Source organism: Amphiura filiformis, chromosome 1, assembly GCF_039555335.1.
Source record: "Amphiura filiformis chromosome 1, Afil_fr2py, whole genome shotgun sequence".
Lineage (NCBI taxonomy): Eukaryota > Metazoa > Echinodermata > Ophiuroidea > Amphilepidida > Amphiuridae > Amphiura > Amphiura filiformis.
Genome location: NC_092628.1, coordinates 1,014,029 through 1,039,041, shown reverse-complemented (window position 1 = coordinate 1,039,041; position 25,013 = coordinate 1,014,029). Strand labels below are relative to the sequence as shown.

The following is a 25,013-nucleotide window of genomic DNA, read 5'->3' as shown; positions in this document are numbered from 1 at the left end:
GTCCGGGATTATAAAAACAAAGCTAATAGCAAAAGTTACCAGTTATTTTGTGAACAAGATTGATGACTATTTTGTCCGTATTTTTGCGCATTGTTGGAAGAGTGTTTGGTTGTGTCAAAATAGTGTCAGTAAGGTATTCAAGTTCAATAGGCTCATTTGCAATTCTGCTTCTATATACGATTTGTGCATTGAATTTCTGGTTGCGCTCTATTGCATTCATTGTTCCCAATCATGCATACTGATAAATTAACTTTGTCAGGAGAAAAGATGGGTTATACAGGGGAGGACCTAAAACAATTTGTCAAGACGCAGCGTGACCTTGCACGAGATGAACGTGCAGCACAGCGCGAATATGAGAAAGAGGCACTTGTATTGCAATTAAGAATTGAAGAACTAAGGAAAGAAAATGCAGCTAAGGGCATTAAAACAGAACATGCATCTGCAGGCCAGGGTAAAGCAAAAATTCCCAAATTGCCAGAATTCCGTGAGGATAAGGATGACATTGATGCTTACTTACAAAGATTTGAAAGGTATGCGGAATCAAATAAATGGAACAGGGATGACTGGGCTTTAAATCTTAGTGCATTGTTGCATGGGAAGGGTTTAGATACTTATGCTAGGCTTGCACCAACTGATACTTATGATGTTCTAAAATCTGAATTACTCAAAGCGTATCAAATGACCGAAGATGGATTTAGAAGTAAGTTCCGTTCAGCTAAACCCGAACAAACAGAAAGTGCTCCACAGTTTGCAACAAGATTGGAGAACTATCTGATTAGGTGGGTAGAACTGGCTGCTGTAACCAAGAATTTTGCTGGGTTATCGGACTTGTTAATTCGTGAGCAATTTGTCGCTGGATGTAACAAAGACATGGCGTTGTTCTTAAAAGAAAGGAAACCTAAAAATGTTGCCGAAATGACTCAATTGGCTGAACAGTACATAGAGGCGAGAGGTGGATGGAATGCTTCCTTTGGAGGTAAGAAAACAAAACAAAAAGGTCAACAACCTTCAGGTAAGAAGACTAACACTAACCCTCCCACTCATGGTACTAATCCAAAGCAGAGTACGAATACTGGAGGTAACCAACGAAGGTGTTTTATTTGTGACAAAGTAGGACACATGGCTAAAGATTGTTATCGCCGCACTAGACCTACTTTGAAAGCTGCTAGTTTACAGGGAAGTGCATCACATGGACACAAATCAGGTAAACAAGGTAAGAAGTTAAATCAGACTGATACTTCATCTTCTCTTTGCACTGCATGTAGTTGCGAGTCTTGTGGACAGAACAGAGTGCAGACTGCATCTTCTTGTGTGCTGGTCTCAAAGGAAATGTATGGTGAAGGTGTGGAATCAGACGATGCGTATGTAACGATGTCTTGTGGTCATAAACTTCCTCTAGCGAGTGCTGCGTGTAGTGATAATTTAGTAGAGGATATGCCGGTTGTTCAAGGTTTTCTTGGTAGTAAGGAGGTTCAGGTGATGAGAGATTCTGGGTGTGATGCGGTAGCTGTAAGGAAGAGACTTGTGCCAGAAGAGAAATTTACTGGAGTATATGACAAATGTCGTCTTATTGATGGTACTGTGAGAACTTTTCCTGTTGCATGTCTGGATGTTGATACACCATATTTCACTGGTCATGTTCATGCTCTGGTGATGAATGATCCTGTGTATGATTTGATTTTGGGTAATAATCTTCGTGGGGTACGTGAACCTAAGGATCCTGATCCTGATTGGAAACCACGTTGTCAGTCAAGTGTAAACACAGATGACGAGGACCATGGTGAAGTTAGTAATGTGATGAACGCTGTACAAACTCGTAGTCAAATGGTGGCAAGTGAGAAACTCAAGAAAGCTCTTAAGGTACCAAAGGTAGTTACTGAGATTATTTCTGCTGATGAGTTGCAAAAGGCTCAGGCTGATGATCCAAGTTTGAATAAGATTCGCGAGTTAGCTGAATCGGGTGAAGTAAAGGTGAGTCGTTGTGGTGGTACATCAAAGTTTGTGTGCAAGGATGGTATTTTGTTCCGTGAATTTCAGTCTCCATCTGTCAACTTTGGTGAAAGTCTCAACCAAGTTGTTGTTCCTCAACCATTTCGTATGCAAGTTATGAAGTTGGCTCATGAAACGCTCTTAGGAGGACATGCTGGTGTGAATAAAACCACTCTCAAGGTCTTGAAACATTTCTTTTGGCCTGGTGCACAAGCAGACATTGGTAGATTGTGTAGATCATGTGATATCTGTCAGCGAACATTTCCCAAAGGTAGAGTAACAAAGGTTCCTCTTGGTAGTATGCCGATCATCGATGTTCCTTCAGTCGTATAGCAATGGATCTTGTTGGTCCTATTTTTCCGTCTACAGAACGAGGTCACCGTTTTATCCTTACAGTAGTGGATTACGCTACTCGGTTTCCTGAGGCAGTTCCGCTTCGTAACATAGATTCGATATCAGTAGCAGAGGCACTGCTGGATATTTATTCCAGAGTTGGTTTTCCCCGTGAGGTACTTAGTGATCAAGGTAGACAATTCATGTCTGAAGTGATGGCTGAAGTTAATAGATTGTTATCTATCCGTCAGTTAACCACAACTGCTTGGCATCCCATGACAAATGGTATGTGTGAAAGGTTCAATGGTGTGTTGAAAGCTTCTCTGAGAAAGATGTGTGAAGAACGTCCTCGTGATTGGGATAGGTATATCAATGCATTACTTTTTGCGTACAGAGAAACCCCTCATGCTAGTACTGGGTTTTCTCCGTTTGATCTTTTGTATGGTCGATCTGTGAGAGGTCCTCTTGGTATGTTAAAGGAGTTCTGGACAGGTCAGATAGAAGAACCAGAAACCAAGACCACATTTGAGTATGTTCTGGATCTGCAGGATAGGTTGCAGAAAACATGTGATCTTGCTAGGGAAGAGATGAAGAAGTCTCAAGGTAAGTACAAGATGTACTATGACAGAAAGGCTAAGGCTCGGAAATTTGATGTCGGAGATGAGGTATTGTTGTTGCTCCTACAGACCATAACAAACTTCTATTACATTGGAAGGGTCCATTTCCTGTGGTAGGTAAAGTAGGTAGTATGGATTACAAGGTGGATTTCGGTACCAAGGTGAAGACATTTCATGCAAATTTACTGAAGAAGTATTTTCGTAGAGATACTGATCAACCATCCAAGGTAGTGGCTGGTCTTTTACAGATTGCGTGTAGTGCCATCATTGAAAGTGAAGTACAAGAAGAGTCAGAAATGTCAGAGGAAGATGATGTGTCTTTGACAAATGAAGATCTTCTACAGATTCCATCTTTTCAGGCTGAAGAAACCATAGTTGATGTACATATCAACCAAGACTTGACAGAAGAGCAGAGTTTGGAAGTGAAGAGATTGCTAGGTAACTATAGTAGTGTACTAACCGACAAACCAGGGTTTACTCATCTAGGTTCGCATGATATCAAACTTACGGATAGTACACCGGTTCGTACGAAGCCATATCCTATTCCATATGCCTTACGAGATTCGGTGAAGGAGGAAATCAAAACAATGTTGGAGTTGGATGTGATCGAACCATCAACTAGTCCATATGCATCGCCGCTGGTTGTCGTCAAGAAAGCAGATGGTAAGAATCGAATATGTTGTGACACTCGCAAAATTAATGCGATTACCGAATTTGACGCAGAGGGGATTCCTTCTCCTCAAGAAATCTTTGATCAACTGGGAGATGCACAGTATTTCTCAAAGTTAGACCTCAGTAAGGGTTATTGGCAAGTTCCTCTGACTGAGAATGCCAAACCGCTTACTGCGTTCCTTGCTTTTGATCAGTTGTATCAATACCGGAGAATGCCGTTCGGGCTCGTCAACGCTCCTGCGACATTTTCTAGAATTATGAGGAAACTGTTGAACAATCTTGACAAAGTAGTAAACTACATAGATGACATATTAGTGTAAACAGTCACTTGGGAAGAACACTTGGAGAAATTGAATGAACTTATGAAGAGGCTTAGAGATGCGAACTTGACTGCTAAACCTTCAAAGTGCTATATCGGCTTTGAACGTGTCGAATTCCTAGGTCATACTGTTGAGAAGGGATGTCGTCATCCAAATCTAGATAAGTTGGAGGTCATACAGAAGGCTCCACGTCCTGTGACCAAAACACAGCTGAAGTCGTTTTTGGGTCTTGCCGGTTTCTACAGGCAGTACATTCCGAACTTTGGAGCCATAGCGGTACCATTGACAGACAAGACGAAAGCTGGTGAACCAACAAAAATCAACTGGGAGAGAAGCCAAGAAGTAGCATTTCAGACCCTCAAGAGTATGCTTGGAAAAGCACCCATTCTACATCTACCAGACTTCCATCGTCAATTCATTCTACGCACAGATGCAAGTGATGTAGCGATCGGAGCCGTCCTGTTCCAGGAGTTCGAAGGTGTCAAATTTCCACTTGCATATTTAAGTAAGAAGTTGAACAAAGCTCAGAGAGGATATGCGATAATGGAGAAAGAGTGTCTTGCCGTTGTCTGGGCAATTCGCAAGTTAGAACTTTATTTGTACGGACGAGACTTTGTCTTAGAAACAGATCATCAACCACTGCTATGTGTGAAGCGTTCCAAAGTTGCAAATGGTCGGATAATGCGCTGGGCATTGTCATTGCAACCATATCACTACAGGATTGAGGCAATCAAGGGAAGTGACAACATTGGCGCAGACTACATGAGCAGGATTTCACATGAATAAGGTGATGTGTATTTTTGTGTAGCATTGGAAATTCAAAGGTAGAATTTGTGCAATGTACATTGGAGAAGGTAAGAGTCATGTGAAAAGTAATTTTGAGTATATATCTTCTTGGTGAAGACAGGTCACAGTTACAACTGTAAATCCGCTTAAGGTTAAGTGGTAGATGGTAAGTTGTGGAAAATGTAAATCCACTTATTTTTAAGTGGTGATTGTGTGTTATATGAAAATTGTGTAGCCACAATTTGTTTAAGGGGGGAAGTAAATGTCATAATTGGAGTTGATCCCTTAAAATAAAAGTGGATTGTTTTCTGGGTATTTCACCTTAATGTCATGATCCCTTAAATCTAGTGCAGTTATGTGCACTGAAGCTTGCAATCTAGATGTGGTGTGTGTATTGTATGTAGTGGTCAGACCTGGATCCTAGGTCAGTCCATTTCTTTTGTGGACAATTCTTTAGGTATTGTCAATATTCAGATTTTTGTGTGTCATGTAAATTAGTCTTTGGCTTGTGGATGCATGTTCACAGGAAATCTGGGCATTCAATTTTAACATCTGATTGAGATAAGATCTGCTGCCCATTTCACTGAGGAAGTGAAATGTTGTTTTATTCAGCATGATGGATATTTCTCTATACTAACATCATATGGCTAAAAAGGCTTTACCAGTTTGCGATGCTTCATACAGAAAGATATACCAGGTCTTATGGAAGCTAGAATCAGCAATAGAAGCTAATTTGTGCCTTGTGTTTGAGTCGGGTTTGGCGAAGTTTAAAATGGTCGTCGTGGTTGAAGCTGACACTTTAACTTTTCCAACTTTGTGAGAACCATGCTGGTTTAAGACATTGTTCGTCCGTACATGGGTGTGTATACTCTGCTCAGTCAGCATATGCTAAAATGGACGAAATAAGACTCTGTGTTCTTGAAAGTGATCCTGACATACTGGGTATTACGGAAACATGGTATGACGACAGTGTTGATAACTCTGAAATTAACATACATGATTACAACATTTTCAGATGCGACCGTTGTGATGGACACGGTGGGGTGATTCTCTATGTCCACAGCAGAGTGGAAGCCAACCAGCTGATAATTCTGCAACCAGACAACAGCAAGGTTGAAACCCTGTGGCTGAAAATTTCTATCCCTAAAACACGTCCAATACTGGCAGGTATTGTATATGCCCCTGACGTTTGTAACCAGTTTTTCGAAAACCTGGAGTATGTGATGGATGAAGTGAATGCTATTAGTACCTCATCTCGTACACCTGGAGAGATCATATGTTTTGGTGACTTTAATTGTGATGGGTTAAAACCCAAAGACTGGGAATATAAAAACTTTCTAACATCATGAATACTTACCAACTCAGTCAAATAATTACTAGTCCCACACGTATTACTCAAACCAGTAAAACTTGTATAGACCACTTCTGGACATCCCGTCCTGAGATGTACGCTAAAACGGGGTTATTACACTTGCCATCAGTGATCATTCCTTAATTTATAGCATAAGAAAAAATCCTAAACGTATCAAAGGACCTTCTCGCATCATTAAAGCGAGATCTTACCGCCACTTTGATGATGTTGCTTTTATTGAGGATTTAGAACAGGTTCCGTGGGGTACGGTTGAAGACTTGGATGACCCCGGCTTGGCATGGGGCATGTTTGAAAGTTTATTTATTCCCATCTGCGATGTTCACGCCCCATTTAGGCAGGTTAAAATTCCAAACAATCCTCCTCAGTGGATTGATGATGATTATATTGCGTGCAGACAAGACCTTGTGCGTGCAAAATCTCATGCCCAAAATACCTGCTCTGAGGTTGACTGGGATGCTTTTAGGTACCTCAGAAACAAAACTAACAATCTTGCTACCAGGCTCAAGCGGAATTTCTTTGAGTCTTCAATCAATGAAGCTGGAACAAACTCACATAAATTGTGGAAAACAGTTAAAACTGTGCTTCCCGGTTCTAAACAACAATCAATCAACAGCATAAGAATAGGTGATGAAATTGTCAATGATGGTAATTTAATTGCTAATCATTTCAATGTTTTCTTCTCAAACATAGGTCAAAATCTAGCCGATGCCATTTGTTCCAACCAACCTCCTATGAATGTCAATCTACCTTGCACTGAAGAGACGATACCGGAGGAGAGTCCTTTTATTTTCTCTAAGATATCTGAGGAGGATGCTCTTAAGCTTCTCAAAGGTATTGACAGTAAGAAAGCCACTGGTCTGGACAATATCAGTCCAAAACTCCTCAAAATTGGGTATGTGCAATTATGTAGGCCACTAACCTACATCATGAATCTTAGTCTCTCCACCGGTGTCGTACCTTCCGCATGGAAGAAAAGCAGAGTTTCTCCAATATTTAAAGAGGGTGACCACATGGACACGAGCAATTATAGGCCAATATCAGTAATCCCGGCCTGTATGAAGGTGTTTGAAAAGTTGGTCCATGGCCAGCTTTACAGCTACATCACAGATTGCAATCTTTTGTCTCCTAACCAGTCGGGCTTCAGGGCCATGCACTCTACTCAAACATGCCTTCTCGGTGTTACCGACTACCTTCTCGACAATTTTAACTCTGGTTTTTTGACTGGTGCTATCTTTTTAGACCTTAAGAAGGCGTTTGACACGGTGCACCACAACGTCCTGATTAACAAACTTCATAGCATAGGTGTGCATGGCACTGAACTTGACTGGTTTGGATCCTACCTTAGAGATCGCCAACAAGTCACTAAAATTGGTGATGTGGTTTCCAGTCCTGCTCCAGTAAACTTTGGAGTCCCGCAGGGATCTATACTGGGGCCCCTCCTCTTTACCCTGTACATCAATAATTTATCAAGTGTTATTACCCATCCTGACTCCAAGGTAGCATTATATGCTGATGACACTGCTATTTTTGTCAGAGCTAAAACTATCAGGGCCATTAATGACATTCTGAACTATGAACTCACCCATGTTGCTGAGTGGCTAAACCACAACTTCCTCACACTCAATGTTAAAAAACCAAAGGGATGATTTTAGGTACTGCCCAAAAACTTGCTCGTAAAGACATGGAGCTTGAGGTTTACATCAATGAGTCTGTCATCGAGAATGTTGAGAAGTTCAAATACTTAGGTATTTGGCTGGATCCGTCCCTCACTTGGTCTTCCCACATTGAGAAGATTTCAAGCTCCGTCTCTAAACGTAATGGTTTGTTAAGAAGGCTGAGAAACATCTTGCCCAAGGAAACTCTCATTCTTTTGTATAAAACGCTCATCATTCCGCAACTTGATTATTGCGATACTGTGTGGGGCAACGCTGCTAAGACATCCCTCAGTAGACTTGATAAACTTCAAAATGCAGCTGGTAAGATCATTCTGGGGCTCCCACGCAGATATCCCACCGAAGTACTTCTCAACAACCTGAAATGGGATAAACTGGATTGCCGCCGTAATTTCCATCTAAATATAATGGTGTACAAAAGCCTTTGTAACCTACTCCCATCACCCCTGTGCAATATATTCCACACAGTTGCTTCGAGTCACAATCACCTGACTAGAGCAGGGTCACAAGGTAATCTGGTCATCCCACTTAGTAAGAGCGAGTCGGCTAAGCGAAAATTTACATCCAGAGGCGTGGTCTCTTTTAATTCATTGCCAACCCAGGTTAAAGTACCATTACCTCATACACTAGGCCGTTTCAAAGCGATGTGCAATTAAATTAAATTATTTAACTATTCAGGTTGTTGCACGATGGTCGGCTGCAGTGCGGACTCTGTCTGCGGGCTGTCTTAGAAGCCTGCCGACATTGCTGCACTGCAGCCGACCAGCACAGATGTGCTTCCTTGGTGTGTTCATATATGCTGTTTTTGTTAAATCCATGGTATGTAATTCTTTTGTATGTATTTCATTTGTATTTTTGATGTATTTTGTTTGACCCCTGGGCCAGACTGGAAATCAGTGTAGACCACTGAGTTTGTTCCCCAGGCAAAATAAGATCTAATAATAAAATAATAAAATAAAATACTCTTGGACTTGGACGTTGGGAACTGTTTTCGTCGACATTCTGCATTCCATATAATTAACCGTTGGTTGAACTAGGCGTGGCTACGTGTGTGGCATCATTGAGAATGGATTCAACGCACTGTATAACTGACAACGTTGTGATGGAACTCTAGTCATGTAACGACGTTTAAAACGTATTCTTTCCAAGTGCACTTGGTATATTTTTTTTATCGCGAATGATTAAATTGAGTATACTCATTATTTTAGTTTCATCTAACTGACTAGTCATAATATATTTAACCGTTATTGCCATTGTGATATTTATTTATTTTTCATGCGTATAAGAGAACTTTTTTTGAAGTATTTATTACAATCCTTTTGTTGCGTGACATTATTCCGTCTCTTTGTTGTTCACATTATTTGCTGCGTGGCTTAGCTTAGCGTCGGTTGGGAATTTCAGTCCAATCCTGACATCCTAGTATAAACAATGTGTATACAAGGAAACATATAGTAATTGCTGGTATCAGATACTGCACAGAAACAGACGTTGGCCCCTTCCTTTAAAAAGAGAAATTGAGAGGGCGGGAGAGCAGGAGGAGAAAGAGAGAAAATTACAAAGATTATTAGATGATTTGCTAGACCAGAACACCCTAAATGTTGATCAACAATGAAGCATAGATTTACTAACGAATCAAACAAATTGACAGCTTGAAAGCAATCTGAAGATAAATAAATCTGACATTGAAATGAAGTTATAGGACAACAGTATACATTATTATCACATTGAAGAGTGAAGCTGTTGAAGTCGAAAACTGTGGTTAAACCTCCTGCTCTGGCAATTGACGCTAGGGATAGCAACTTACACTTGCAGATTTATTTGCAATATTTTATGGAAAAGACATAAGATATCATGATCAAAATGGCTTATATATTACAAGTGATCGTTTGGTGGCGCAGTTAGCCAAAATATGTTGTACAAAAGTTTTTAAACAAATGTTATATATTCTGAAATTTACATAAGCATACCGGTAAATCAAAAGACCAATTATAGCTACAATGATCAAGATGACGATGATCACAGCAGTTACCGAGCCGGCAATCAGTGCCGTATTCGCTGTTTGTTTCCCTGTGCTTTTCATATCTGAGAGAAAAGGGAAAACAATGAGACGAGAATGAGTGTCAGAAATATTTGATGGGGTAACTTTTAGAATCTGGTACGCCACTCCTGTCATACCCTCTGATTTTGAGAACGGTGCGTAACCACGGAATCAAGCGCAACTCTTATGATTTCATTTATGACGTTATGCCCGTTACGATTTTATTGAAAGCAACATATCTCACCAACGACATCACCGAATTGGATAAATTTCCATTTCTGTTATCTGGCATTAAAAGAGTATTCACCTTCGTCCGCAGTTGTAACAATCGTTGCGTCACTGTAGTTTCCAGTGTTACTGGCACTTATACCTGCCACACTAAATGAATATTCAGTACAAGGCGTCAATCCTGTGATAGTCACCATCCTCTCATTGGCATTTGTATCACCACCATTAACCTCTGCACCTGTTTCAGTCTGTAGCAGTCTGTAGGAGTAGCCTGTGATGCCATCAGGGCAAGGATCAGGGCACGCATCCTCAGACCATGAGAACGTTATGGTTGTGGTAAGAACACTTTCTATGATTACACCTGGAGAGTACACTGTTTGGGATTGAAATATTGATGAAATATTGCAATGTTCACGACCGCATTTCATGTAGATAAAATTATCGGTAAATGACACTTCGAGTCCATTAGAGTTGTTTTCTTATTGTATGAGAGCTGCCATTTCGTTGAGCATATTTCAACGACCTTATGCCACTTATAAAGTAATGGTTGATACCTAAGTTTAATGGAAGTTGAATAAGAAGTTACTCTGCACTTACTCAGACTTACTGTAACACAAAATATGTCATCACTAATTGGATAGCTCATTTCGCTAGAATGGTTATAAGCAAAAATATTCATTAATATCCAAACAGAAATGCTTAAAAAGACAAACGGATACCATTAAATGATTGAATGTCGACCAAGTTGATAAAGTACAAGTGAATGTGAATGTGATAAAAGAATAAAGCACATTTCGATAGCATATTTTAAAGCATATTTCGAATGTAATTTCGATTAATAAGGACCTACTTTCACAGTTAGTTCCAGTCCATCCAGTATCACACTGACACACGTACTGGTTTAGCCCGTCTTGGCACCCGCCATTAACACAAGGACTGCTAGCACATTCATTGATAATATCTGCAGAAAATGTTTAAAATAAGACAATGGAAATAATCGAATACACACTGTTAATTGATGAACAAATTTCCAACTTTGTGTAAATCAAGAGAGAGTACAAAAACCTCAATTTTGATGCAACTCACTGATATCACAGTTAAATAATTTAGCATGTGTGCAAAAAGGGAAGGGGTATTGGCAGGCTGGGGTGCTAGCGATTTTGGGCAGGCCGAGGTAGGGGGAGGGCAAGCATTTTTGGCACGTTGTAGGATGGAGTACAAAAACCTCAATTTTGATGCAACTCACTAATATCACAGTTAGTTCCAGTCCATCCAGTATCACACTGACACACGTACTGGTTTATTCCATCTTGACACCCGCCATTAAAACAAGGATTGCTGGCACATCCATTGATATCTAAAGAATAAGAAACAAAAACCAATAGAATTGTTAAGTGATGAACACATTTCCTACTTTGTATAGATTGAGTTGGAGTACAAAAACCTCAATTTTGATGTAACTCACTAATATCACAGTTAGTTCCAGTCCATCCAGTATTACACTGACACACGTACTGGTTTAGTCCGTCTTGACACCCGCCATTAACACAAGGATTGCTGGCACATCCATTGATATCTGAAAAGAAATGTTGAAAATAAAACAACGACAGAAATTGTATAAACACTGGAAGTGGTGTCATCACTCCTCACTGTAAATCTAGATTAAGAAATAACATTTTGATGTACGAGGGTCATTCAAAAAGTTATACCTCCATCATCATATCTCTGTTATCTTATGTGCCAGGTTATTGAAATTACTTATGCTGATACTCTTACATCTAGGTTACAAAATAAAAGTTATTTGATAATAATGTGATTTTTGTTTCAAGATGTGGTTGTGAAATTGCTTACTCAGGATAAATATTTTGGTCCTGCTTAAGGGCTGGGGTATGAACGTTTGGACAGTATTTATTGTGGGACATTAGAGCACATCAGACATATCGAATTGCATTCTGAATACGAAGAATGTCATTCTGATATCAAATAATTTTGATTTTTTTGAAATTCGCAATTTGATACACATTTTGGCAAATCATTAAAAATTGATATTTTTGATATTTAACAGTACTTGAAGTAAACTTTATAAATCTGATGATTTATACTTAAAGTGTATGTAGGTGGGATGAAAAGCCGACGATCAATTGAAAAATTTGACCTTTCGTATTGAAGATATGGATTTTTTTCCCAAAACACCAAAAAAAATTTTGTGAAAAAAATCCATATCTTCAATATGAAAGGTCAAAATTTTCAATTTTCAAGAATATATCATTAGATTTATATAATTTACTTCGAGGACTGTTATTATATCAAAAATTTGAAAAATATTCTTTTTTATAATTTGTCATAAAATTTGTATTATATTGTGATTTAAAAAAATGAAAATTATTTGATATCAGAAAGACATGCTTCGTATTCAGAATGCAATTCGATAGGTCTGAGGTGCTCTCATGTCCCACAAACAATACTGTCGAAACGCAATAAACGCTCATTTTGGATCCCTCTTAAAAGCTTGCTGACATTCTTTGGGACTTCAAAACAAAATGAAACATGTTTTATATGAGACGAAAACATCGGAGGGTTCAACAGACATACAAATGTTATATTTTAAGCAATGAGTGTATCTTGAGGTGGAAATAAGATGAAAAGTTTGTTAATAACATTGTGTATACTTGCAAAATACAAAAACTTTGCATTAGACTTATTTTATTTTAACTTATGACCCAATTAATATGACTTGAACCAACAAGTGCTCACCCGATCGAAGTCAACAAACTATGGAAAAGGGTCAACACGAAGGCTATTCTGAACATGTATCGGGTTTGTTGTGCAAAAGACACGATACCCAACCCAGTAAAACTGTACTACCTGCAAGCATTAATATTCATTAAATTATTTGTACGAAAATTAAAGAAATTTAATTATTTTCAGAAATAAATCTGTAATGATTTCCACACAGATGTTGGAAACCTTTTTAATCAAAATTAGCATTTCCTTTAAGACCGTTTCTGACGTACCAAATCTGTATCCACTTTAACCAACACATCTTAAAAACCACAAATCTCACTTTAACCAAATAACTTTTAATTTGTAGCCAAGATTTAAGAGTATAACCATGGGTAATTTCAATATCCTTGCCCGTAAAATAACAGAGATACGATGACGGTGGTTGAACTTTTTGAATGACCCCCTTAACTCACTACTTGCACACACGTACTGGTTTAGTCCGTCTTGACATCCGCCATTTACACAAGGATTTTTTTATAAATTGCTAGAGGGAACAATAGCCCATGAGGAGTGACATAAGTCAAGAACTTAGGCACTTAGGCACTATAAAATACAACCACATGGGCCAATCAGTGGTTCAGACCAGCTTGTACAATGAATTTGTACAGTAAAGCATCAGACATGTGAAATAAGATGCTTATGCAGAATATGCAGTATGCACTCTGCTATTGAAGGATGGTGTGCCGTTGTCAGATACGTCTCCGACTACTCCATCTGGTATGCTATTCCAAACGTGAACTGCAGTGTGGAGGAAGATCCTGCCAGTGGATATGGTCTAGAAACTAGTTGGTACTGTGAGAAGATGGCAAGGCATGGACAAGCTGGGCGGGTAGCTCTTCTGACAACAAATGGCTTTGGTAGTAGTGCTTTGGTAGCAGCGCCAGATCTGGTGGGCACAAACTGGTGTGCATTTTGTAGAGGACTGTTGCTTCAGCAACATGACGTCTTTGATGGAGAGATGTGATGTTCAGCTCTGTTTTTGCTTCCTCTTCGCTCACACCTATGATTCAAAGGGCCTTCCTTGGATCGATTCTTATAATCCTTGAGTGGTGGCGCTGGCACTCATCCAACACAGTGAGGCGTATTCCATCGCACTGCGAACTTGAGCCTTGTAACGGCTGCTCTGCCTCTTGCAAGTTTATTTGCAACTCTCCTCAGACCGCCAAGGTTTTGTCCTGCTGTGGATAAAACGTTAGAAATGTGATTTGTCCAGGTCAGCTTGCTGTCAACGGTGACTCCCAAGATCCCCAGTATCTCCTTTTCAGCCAGTTTGGTGGTAGCAAACAGAAGATCTAGCTTGGTTGTATTTTTTTCTTCATATTGACATTGCCTTGCATTCCGATGGCTCGAAGGTCATTTTCCATCTGTCTGCCCAGATCCTCATTTTCACCAGGTCTCTAATTTAGGCAAGCAGTAACGGCTTCAAAGTTGTCTCTAGATGTAATCTCACAAAGCAAGGTGAAGTGTCATCTGCTTAAGATATAGCTGGTTTTCACACTCATCACCCAGGTCATCATTGAAGACAGAGAACAAAAGTGGGCCCAATATTGATCCCTGGGGAACTGATGCATTGATGGAAAAAAGTAATTGATGACTGGCCAAATAAGACAACTTTGATGGAACGATCTGTCAGGTAGCTCCTAATCCAGGTGAGCTGCTTGCCGAATATTCCTTTTGCCATGAGTTTCGCGCAAAGGTCATTGTGTCATGACCTTGTCAAATGCTCCTTGGATGTCCAGGGCAATCAGCCGCGTAATACTTGGGGTAAAAACGAGCACAATTTCTTACCCCATTAAGTGTACACCTGAATAAAATAATAATATAATAACGTATTATTTTCATCGGCTTCGGAGATAAATACGCGGAAATTGGGTAAATAATACGTGGCAATCGGGTAAACCCCCGCCAATGAGCGAACTGTACAGCAGCATGATTGCCGATCCTGAGGTTCACGCATTTCTGGTCTTGTGCAAGTTGTCACATCCTATATCCCAGTTTTTGCAGGTATGTATCTAAAACAACTTGAAAAGGATGTAGTAAATGTACTTTATGTTCAATATAGTGTATTTCAATAGCTAGATCACAACGTCAACACATAAAATGACAAGTCTTGACTTAAGTTTATACACATGCATGATGCACGACACATTATGGAAGACTAGTAATGCAACGCACTTGTTTGAACGTAAAGTATACACACTACATCTTTTTCAGGTTATTTTATATAGATACATAAATGCAAAAATTGGGATTTATGTATAATGTGTAATTTTAACCCCTGCGGATGGGTCCAGCATAGACCAGTAGACAATTTTGTGTAAAAATGCCAGAAATCCACACAAGAAACGATAAAACATAAGTATGTTGTGTAAAAAATGAACCACATTTATGTGTAAAAAGGTACCATTGAGCATATTGAGGTGTAAACTACTACCCTTGCTGATTTTAGGAAAGTTTATCCCATTTAGCGGTTCCCCACAATCGTGGTCGTCACTGGTGTCAACTTTACCCATCTTTAGTAAAGTTGACAGTGTAAAACGCTACCTGAGTAAAGTTTACTCCATTGACAACCATGATAGCCCTGTACACCAGTAATGTGTTCCATATTACACAATATGGAGTAAATTTTACCGCTTATTTCTAAGTAGGATGAGGGAGTGGTAATATTTAAATAATATCAATACTAAGGAGCTGTGATTATGACCCCCAGGGGTAAAATTTTCAAACCGCGGGCCAAATCGCTCCTCTCGGCCTGCCAAAAAATCTCCCCTTGCAATTGTCACATTTTTGGGAAACCAATATGATGCGAGTGTATCGAGCAGGATATGTTGCATGTTTAAACGTTTCTGTAGTGTTTTTCTAAACCTTTTTAGAGCGTCTTATTTAAAAAGTGTCCCGTCAATGTGTGCCAAAAATCGATTGGTTTCCCCTTTCGACCGCCAAAAATTGCCCCCCCCCCTTGGCTTGGCAAAAATGTTGTCCCTTGCGCAGCCTCTGATGTTACATGCTTCATAGCTGCTGCTGTTGTAGCATTTCCCCCCAAAAGATGGATAGACATGTCCACTTACCACAGGGGATAACTCCAGTGAATCCACTGTTATATGGCCCATCCAGCATACCATCAGCATTGGAACCTCTAACTCTGAATACATATAAAATATCACATTGTAAACCGTTGATAGTGACTGTGAAAACGTCATTTTCTTCTGTGTATTGAAAAATCGCAGAAGAGATCACTTCATCTTGAATAAAGTCCTTCAGCTGAAATTCATAATCGATATTGCCACGTCTGTTTCCACATGGTATTGCATTGAATTTGAAGATCAGACTTGTTGCAGTATTTTCTTCAGGTATGTTCTGAATCCCAACAGGAGAAATAGTTGGACCTTTTGGAAATGAAAAGAATACATAATATCTGGTAAGTTTATTACACAACTAGATGCACACATTCAGGGTTTTGAGCACCTGAATCCCGCTAGCTAAAAATCGACTCAACTAAATTGTCGGTCGAAACACGTACGAGACGTACGAGTGGTATGAGCTAAGGAAAAAAGTGTAAAATGAATGGTTAGGCTCGTTGGGAACGTTTGTTGTTAAGGGTGTTTCAAAACACATATTGTCCAGTGGATACCCGCGCTTTATAAGATTTTGAGATAGAATATGAAGATGACGTTTAGTATCACAGTCATGTGTCTTACAGGCCTACCTGTCACACATCGCCAGATCGGCCCAACGTACAAGAAACGGATGGTATTTTAGTAAATCCGTTTGAATGATTATCTATGCCCGTGCAACGGGGCAAAGATATTGTATTTGTTGCGTTTAGTCTTCGGCTTATCTATGCCCGTGCAACGGGGCATAGATATTGTATTTGTTGTGTTTAGTCTTCTCAGGGTTCATAATTGGTACAATGGTGACCCATGACCCTTGATGTATTCTATATTAGCCGCATCCCCAGAGGTCAAAATCTAAAGGCTTTAAAAAGCAAAATAGGTACGACCTAATAACACAGTGTAGCACAATAGGTAGTATTTTGTTAGCTGCCTGGAAACTGATCACTTGACAAAAACTCCCTTAAAAGGGAATGTGTAGGCATTTTGATTTTGGTTCCTTGGACCACCTCAACAGGTTGTCCTGATGAGACAAGGGGTGTGGCTGGTTAAGGGGTGGGGTATTAGAGAGAGTGTGGCCTAGTATGGTGGTGTTTTAGAGAGAGTGATGGTGTGATGGAGTATAAGAGAGAGTGAAGGCTTGGTAGGGTATTAGGAAGAGTGTGGGCCAGTCTGGTGGTGTTTTAGAGCGAGTGAGTATCTGGTGGAGTATAAGAGAAATTAAGGGTCTGGTGGTGTATTAGAGAGAGTGTGGTCCAGTCTGGTGGTGTTTGAGAGAGAGAGAGAGGGATGGTCTGGTGGAATATAAGAGGGAGTGAGGGTCTGGTGGGGTATTAGAGAGAGTGTGGTCCAGTCTGGTGGTGTTTTAGAGAGAGTGAGTATATAGTGGAGTATAAGAGAGAGTGAAGGCTTGGTGGGGTATTAGAGAGAGTATGGGTCAGCCTGGTGGTTTTTTAGAGCGAGTGAGTGTCTGGTGGAGTATAAGAGAGAGTGAGGGTCTGGTGGGGTATTAGAGAGAGTGTGGTCCAGTCTGGTGGTGTTTTAGAGAGAGTGATGGTCTGGTGAAGTATAAGAGGGAGTGAGGGTCTGGTGGGGTATTAGAGAGAGTGTGGTCCAGTCTGGTGGTGTTTTAGAGAGAGTGATGGTCTGATGGGGTATAAAAGAGAGTGAAGGCTTTACTTGGTAGGGTATTAGAGAGAGTGTGGGCCAGTCTAGTGTTATGAGCATAACATGTATATCAAATGAAAGCTTAAAACAAGGGCTTTCACATGGTGCTCACCAAGTTTTCGTGTGTGAATAGGGGAAGGGGGTTAGGTGTGGTCACGGGCATAGATATTCGTGTTTGCTCAAACACAACTGTGCCATCTAGTTCTTCTCCTCCTCCTTCTCCTTACGACCACACCTTTGCTCTCCTCTAGCTCAATAACTAAAGTAGCTTTGGGGCCCATACTTGGTACAATGATGGCCCATGGCCCCAGAAAATTTCTTAGGGTAGTCTCAACCCCAGAGGTGAAAGGTCATGGGCTACAGGGGGCAATATGTGTAAAATTTCAAACAGCTCTAGCTCAAGAACTACAGCGCCCTCAGGGTTCATACTTAGTACAATGATGTGGTGTGTGGTCACGGGCATAGATATTCGTGTTTGGTCAAACGCAACTGTGCCATCTAGTTATTATATTCTTTTTATGACCTTCTATCATCCGCCAAAAGCCTTTCGTGTTAGGTGATCTTAGTTAAGGCCGTCCGCAAGTATGCACACAACTTGAAACGAAGTGTGCCGAATACACATGTTCAGTAGTTGTCCAATGTATGTTCGTATTGTCCTGTATAATACACATGTCCAGTAGTTGTCCAATGTATGTTCGTATTGTCCTGTATATTTCCCGAATTTCTTCGTTATTCTTTTGTCTATATCCTGCAAGTCTTCGGGGTCCGCTGGTGCTGGCGACGTATGTTATACTGGCGAACATCGGCGTCGATGTGGGGGGGGTGTGTGTGTGTGTGGGGTGGGGGGGCAGGGGACACCTCGACGTCCCCACTTTCTGAAGGGTGAGGGACATAATATCAATCCCCCCTGTTTTAGTGACTGTCAACAAAGAAGAGACAGGCAGAGAAGAAAAAGAGAATTATTATTTTAGGCAGTGCTTGAAGGTGGATCGTCGGCACAAAAGCCTGTGAAAATTACTGCGAGCCCGTCGATACCCAGAGCCTGTGACATTTTGTTGAAGACTGCTTTAAGGCAACATGGAGCGTGGACATGGGATAGAGCTGTGCTGGCCCATTTTGTGAAAGATCTGGAAGAACCACCGTAACAAAATATACATGTATATGAGATGTTGAAGCTGAGATTATACCCTTCCTTTCTCCATAAGGTTTGATGATCCATTGAATGAGGGGGTCAAACATACACATTTTTTTAAAAACCAATCATTGCATTTTGATCAGGGGTTAAAAAGCACATAACATTATTCTTTGTACTATCAGCTGTACAATTAATGGAACAAACCAAAAGATCGATGACGTTCTATAAACGTAACTAGTTTCGTTTCACAGCTGACCCCCTCCCTCCCTGCCAGAAACGTAATCCTGAAATGTTGAAAATCTTGGGTCGTATTTAAAGGTATATATGCCTAATTATACTAAACGAGGTATATTAAACTGGACATAGCATATAGGATTGCCCTACTCTCTAAATGTAAAAGAGTGAAAAACTCACTCCGCAAAAGAGTGATTCACCTATAAGACCACTCAAAAAAGAGTGAAATGTGTTTTTAACTTTAAAACCACTCAAAATAGAGTGAAAACCACTCTAAAAGAGTGAATTTTAACTCTTTTAAGGAGTTAATTGAAGGACAACTCGAAAAATGTGTTGTCCTTCATTTAACTCCTTGAACGTGATAACCTGCATTATAAACATCACGAAACATACCATACTTATTGTACTACAATTATGAAGTTCTTGATTGGCCATCATTTTTGGGGCTCTGCAATAATTATGAGTCCCCAAGGAGGTAAAATAATTCCCGAATGGCAAAAATTGCTTGCACCCCTCTCGGCCTGCTAAAACCCCCCCCTTTACACATGCCAAATATTTGCAAACTGCCAATGGTCTAGATATTTGATGCGAGCGTAGCGAGCAGGAAATTTTGCATTATGAACGTTTCTGTAGTGTTTTTCTAAGCCTCTTTAGAGCGTGTTATGTAAAAGGTGCACCGTGGCGTACATGTATGCCACAAATTGCTTGTCCCCCCTCTCGGTCTGCCAAAAGTTGCTTGCCCCCCTCCCCTCTTGGCCTGCAAAAATATTCCCTTCCAAGGCCTCATAATTATTGCACCTGGGGGTGGCACTTAACTTAAATTTCGCAGCTCCGAAAGACCCCATAAATTTGACCAAAATAGAGCTCCGAAAGACCTTAGATTTTGGTCATTTCAGCTCTAAAAGACCCATAAATTGCTCATTCCTCACAGTTCTGTTTTTTCAGGCGAGTTTCAACCAGAAAGCTAAGAAAGACCCTTTTGACTGTTCGTAACTCCAAAAGACGCCCCTTTTACTTGCTCGCAGCTCCAAAAGACCCTCTTTTACAGGTACGCCATCAGCTCCCAAAGACCCACAACCTCAAAATTCCGGGGAGCTTACCCACCAAAATGTATGATGTGCCCCTCCCCTGGGTATTGTACAGCCCCTAAGGTACTCTTTCCAAACAATTCGGGACCTTTTATTTAAAAATACACCATTCCGTTACCGAGCGAGGAGGGTTCTCGTGTATTTTTATAACAATTCAGGGTGGTCATCTTTGGTCTTTGGAAATCCCACTATTATTAGAGAAATTGCATGTTGCCCCTATTGCTACTACTGGATAGAACTCATCAATAGAAGTATTTTGGTGGTTAAATGGTCAAAATCGGTCAAAAACTTTTCGAATTTTCAAAGTTTCCCATTCTGACCGGTCATTGGAACGAAATAAAATGACAAGGTCCAAAAATAGCAATTGGGAGCAAAATTGGCATAAGCATATATTTACCTTTATATATTTCTTTATTTTAACATAATGCAAACATGAAACAAGCATATTGTGAAAGTATCAAAGGGTTTCTTATGAAATGGCACTTTACTAGTCAATGGCATAAATTATTTTTTCAAACCGAGGCATTGAAATCATGCATTTAGCGAACATTTGCCAAAAATCCTCCAAGATGGCCGATATGGCACAAAATCAAAATTGCAGGAGAACTTTTTTTTCACAACCAAAAATTTCAAGGTTATTGGGTTTAATATGACCAATTAGTAGGTGTATGCAAACAAAATCTTAAGTGTCATTGAAGGTCATTGACTCATTCACAACAATAGAGGTTATCCACTTCACTCATCATGCTTATGTGTGACTTCTAACAAAAGGTGCTGGTTCCCGTAGTATTCCTCATTCAAAACAATTCAATGCATGACCTCGGAGTTACCTGCATGACTTTCGCGGGCTCTTTTGCGGGCTCTTTTTACTACTGGCAACTCTACCAAATTACAGCTCAGTAGGCTACGTTTTACACCTGATCTTATTAATCTGAATATTTTGTGGCATTCGTGAGCAGTGCTGAACTCAACCACTGGCAATTAAGCGCACTGTGGCGATGGACCAATTTTGACTCGCACTTACAGGAACATGAAATAAGTTATGTTGCTGTAATTTGCAAGATAGTTACAAAATATAATTGGCATTAACTTTCCCAATTTTTACAGAAAAATATTGAAAAATAAAAGAATGAGATTAATTTAGAAATGTCTATGCAAGCAGTGCACAGTTGAGCTCCCTGCATGTCTATGGAAGTGTTCTAATCAAGTTGATGTTTCATTGGTCATCCCTACTATTATATTATGAGAGCCTGGGAAATCCCACATGGTTTTGTGAATTCACCCATTGGAAATCCCACATTAAACATGATTTTTAACCATGTCATCTTTGGGGGGAGTGTGGATAATTTCTGGAATAGCCCATTACTTTGTCAAAATAACTAGTAAAAAACACCAACAACACTGTTCTTGCCAGAGAATCACCGGATGTTTTATATCATTTCTTATTTTATTTTACAGGCCAAAACTTATAAAAATATAAACAATAGTGCAGAAAGTGGACATCCTTGATGTACATCTTTCTCTGAATGGACAAGATATTATACGATACCATTTTGCACGATACAACTTTCGCTTCATTTCATTACTTTTCCTTTCCTCATATCTCTTTCATTTTTCAATCCTTGTCTTTCATTGTAAATTTAGAATTTCTTTACTCTTCCTTCTTTCACTTCCTCATATGTATTTCTTTCGCACTTTCGGTGTTCTTTATTATGTATTCTTTGCTTCTTCTTCGAACTATATTATTTTTATCTTTCTTACTTGTTTGTGTCTTGTTCCTGCTATCTCTTTTCTTTCTCTCTTTTTCATTCGTGGTTTTGCTGGGTTTCCCTGCTCTTCTGTCCGGAACTTGTTTTCGTTGCTTCTGTACTTTGCTACCCTTTTAATTTTTCCTTTACTTCAAAATTCTTGTTTTTTCTGATGAAAGTGGTGAAGAATATTTTGAATGAGGGTAGGGAATAACGGGAAAAGCGACGTGTTTCTCGTTTGCTAAGGTCTTGTATGGCTTAAAAAATTGTCCAAACATTTGCGTTTATATCTTTCGTTTTACAATTGAACATTTAATATTAAACAATATGTTTTCCTTTCTTTCATGCTTGCGTCCAATTCATTTATTCATTCATTCTTTCATTCGTCTCTTTTTGGACACCCGTACACATTTTGTCGAGCAATAATATTCATGAGAGTGCGTGTACCAAATGGCTTCAATTGGGCCTTCTTCGTCTGAACTTTTCCAACTTCTTTTTTGGATCCTAATTTGTGAGGTCCTCATTTGCGAGACACCCGCGGCACCCGTGCATAACACCATAATCACAAATAATGTAATTTTTGTAGCCCTTTTTAAACATTTAAAACCTTTGATTTGAAGATTAGATGCCCGGGGATTAAATGTTATCATTTCCGGTGATATAATTCAAACACCTGAACCCGGGACCTGAATAGTTAAACGTCGGCTTGTGCTGTCTCTTTCCAATTCTTCTTTCTTTCTTTCTTTCTTTCTTCTGGCAACCGCAATCAACTGCATGTAGCTCCGCAAGGGATTGACAGATTTCAACCATACTTGACCCAAATGACCACTGGGCTAAGCCAAACCATCCCTTTGACTTTGACCTGGCTGTGACCTTTGACCTTGACCTTATGACCAAAAATGTTGATTTCACAAAAAATGCTACTTGCAATGATCATGTGACTCATGCATATGAATCAACGTTAACCAGTGCTCAAAACTTGTAAACAGATTTGAGGTCAAAGGTCATTAAGGGGTCATTTCAGGTCAAAGTCTGAAAAATGTGTAAAAAATATTCAAAAAATCACTGTCCTTACAAATTACATAGAAGAGAGTCGCCATTAGCACACCTGCATTGCTACTAGCCAGGGTCTTTAGGATGTCTACAGTTTTGGGGCCAAAGGTAATTAAGGGGTTACTTCCGGTCAAAAACCAAATGTTCAAAACAGTTTTATCTCAAAATGTAAACAGACCAGAGTAATATAACCATCATACATGAATTAGTGTTACTTGATGTATGCATGGTATTTTTATTTTTGGGTCAAAGGTCATTAAGGGGTTACTTCCTGTTTTTAGCTAAATAACTCCAAGAATTTTTATCGCAACAACTAAACATAGTAGAATTTTTTAATTAAAATTGGAACAATACATTTTGTCGGCGTACATAGGTTTTTTTTTATTGTGGTCAAAGGTCATTAACGGGGTCAAAAGGTCAATCAAAAATTTAAAAAAATCAAAATCCATGTATAAGTTCCGATTAAGCTGAAATTCACCAGGAATATTTCTTATGCCATGGTCAAGTTATTCTTCTCCAATCCTAATAATACGACTTGAGTAATGCATTGGTGTAGCTTATATCACAATCTGAACACTGTCGAAATTTAACCGCCTTAATCTTTGACCCCTCTTGTTTAGGTCAATATTTTGTACAAGTGCAGAATCTTTTGTCATTAATTAAAGGATTCTGCACTTGTACAACCATGTAGTTTTGTCAACTCTGTGTTCCCCTTCATTGTGTTACTCAGCCTCACAAACACGAGCATGGGTAGCCTACTACTCGCATTTCAGTAACAGATTTATATTAACAATAAAATTAGATAAAATTAGGCAAGTTAATATAGAGCTTTTGTCGTACTTACTAGATTCATCAGTTTGAAGAACTAAATCCGTGCTATTCAAAACGTTTGTGTCAGTTCGGCCTCTTGATTTAACGTAATACATGTATGTAGAGTACGGGAGCAGTTCCCTAACATTCGTCGTGCATGAAGCAATATTGTTAGCATAATATTATACACAGTTCAAATTTCCCCAACCTGTTTGTTGTTCTACATTTAACAGTGTATCTTCAGCATGACATTGATCTTTATTCGTCAGTGTGTAGCAAACTGCGTATTCGTTAGTTTTAAAAGGATCGTAACACTCCCATGAAATGGTAATTTCAGCCGATGAGACAGAATCCGTGGCAACGTCATATGGTGGAAAAAATTGTGCTGAAAATTATTAATAACAACAACAGTATCAGCAACAAAAACAAAAACAACAAAACATAATAATGGTAATAAACAATGATTATTATTATTATTATTATTTTATTTATATAATGATCTTGGCTTAGATGCAAACTAATTGAAAACCTTATTAAAAGGAGGCATTTATAATTATTGCGGTATCCATTTGAAATGTTTAATTAACTTGTCCTATGCGATTTTTACTGTCTCTGCTAAAGAAGAATCAACAAGCATAAAAGCCAAATAATTATTTGGCTAATAACAAGTTTCAAACCATACGTTTGTGTTATTGACTTCCGTGTTGTGAATTTTTATTGAGTAAATTTAAGTGATATCTGGTGTCACAATTTTTGGGGAAAGTGCCTTTATTGTTAACACCAATATTAATTTTATTCTATATTTTTAATTAAGAAAAATACATACCTACCTCTTATCTTAATGACGTATATGCAGGAAAGAAGTAACGGCAACATCCACTGGAAATACGCCATAATCATGTAATGCAATGCAGCAAACGCATAATCAATATTAGCATCGGTTCACATATTTTTTGTTAATAGTACTTCCCGAAATATATGAACAGAGGGAACGCAGTTTCGTCACAGGTCACTGATCATAACTAATGTCAAATACGGTTGGTAGGATTATACAATTGGTTCATAGAGTGCAAGAACACCATGATTGTATTGGGTATAAAGACTACGTTTCTTTTTAACAAAGAGCAGATAAAAACTGTAATCAAACTATGTTTTTCCTGTAACTGCATATATATTAATGTAGAAATTGTCTGTGTTAGAAAAATGCTTACTGGAAGCATTTGAAACCTGCTATGGAAATGGTACTTGATAATTGAAAACCAAGGAAACTAATTTTGAAAATAGCAAGTGACAAAAGGTGGTTGAGTGTCATGATTTTAATTTTGAGCTCTGAAACAGGGGAGGAAATAAATTTA

General features: G+C 39.2%; 1 protein-coding gene across 2 annotated transcripts in view; it reads right to left on the bottom strand.

The window, feature by feature from the left end:
- LOC140169389 (uncharacterized) overlaps nt 1–24,640 on the bottom strand; it is a 28,922-nt gene extending 4,282 nt beyond the window's left edge. The window contains exons 1-8 of one of the 2 annotated variants that reach the window (XM_072192657.1): nt 24,485–24,640; nt 23,693–24,043; nt 15,881–16,198; nt 11,494–11,604; nt 11,275–11,385; nt 10,879–10,989; nt 10,108–10,401; nt 9,730–9,844 (exon numbers count right to left, since the gene is read on the bottom strand). In XM_072192657.1, coding sequence (XP_072048758.1) covers nt 9,730–9,844; nt 10,108–10,401; nt 10,879–10,989; nt 11,275–11,385; nt 11,494–11,604; nt 15,881–16,198; nt 23,693–23,774 — 1,142 coding nt within the window. In that variant the 5' untranslated portion in view covers nt 23,775–24,043; nt 24,485–24,640. The remainder of the gene's footprint in view (nt 1–9,729; nt 9,845–10,107; nt 10,402–10,878; nt 10,990–11,274; nt 11,386–11,493; nt 11,605–15,880; nt 16,199–23,692; nt 24,044–24,484) is intronic. The other variant, XM_072192649.1, reaches the window with a different exon arrangement.
- Nucleotides 24,641–25,013: the final 373 nt, after the last annotated feature.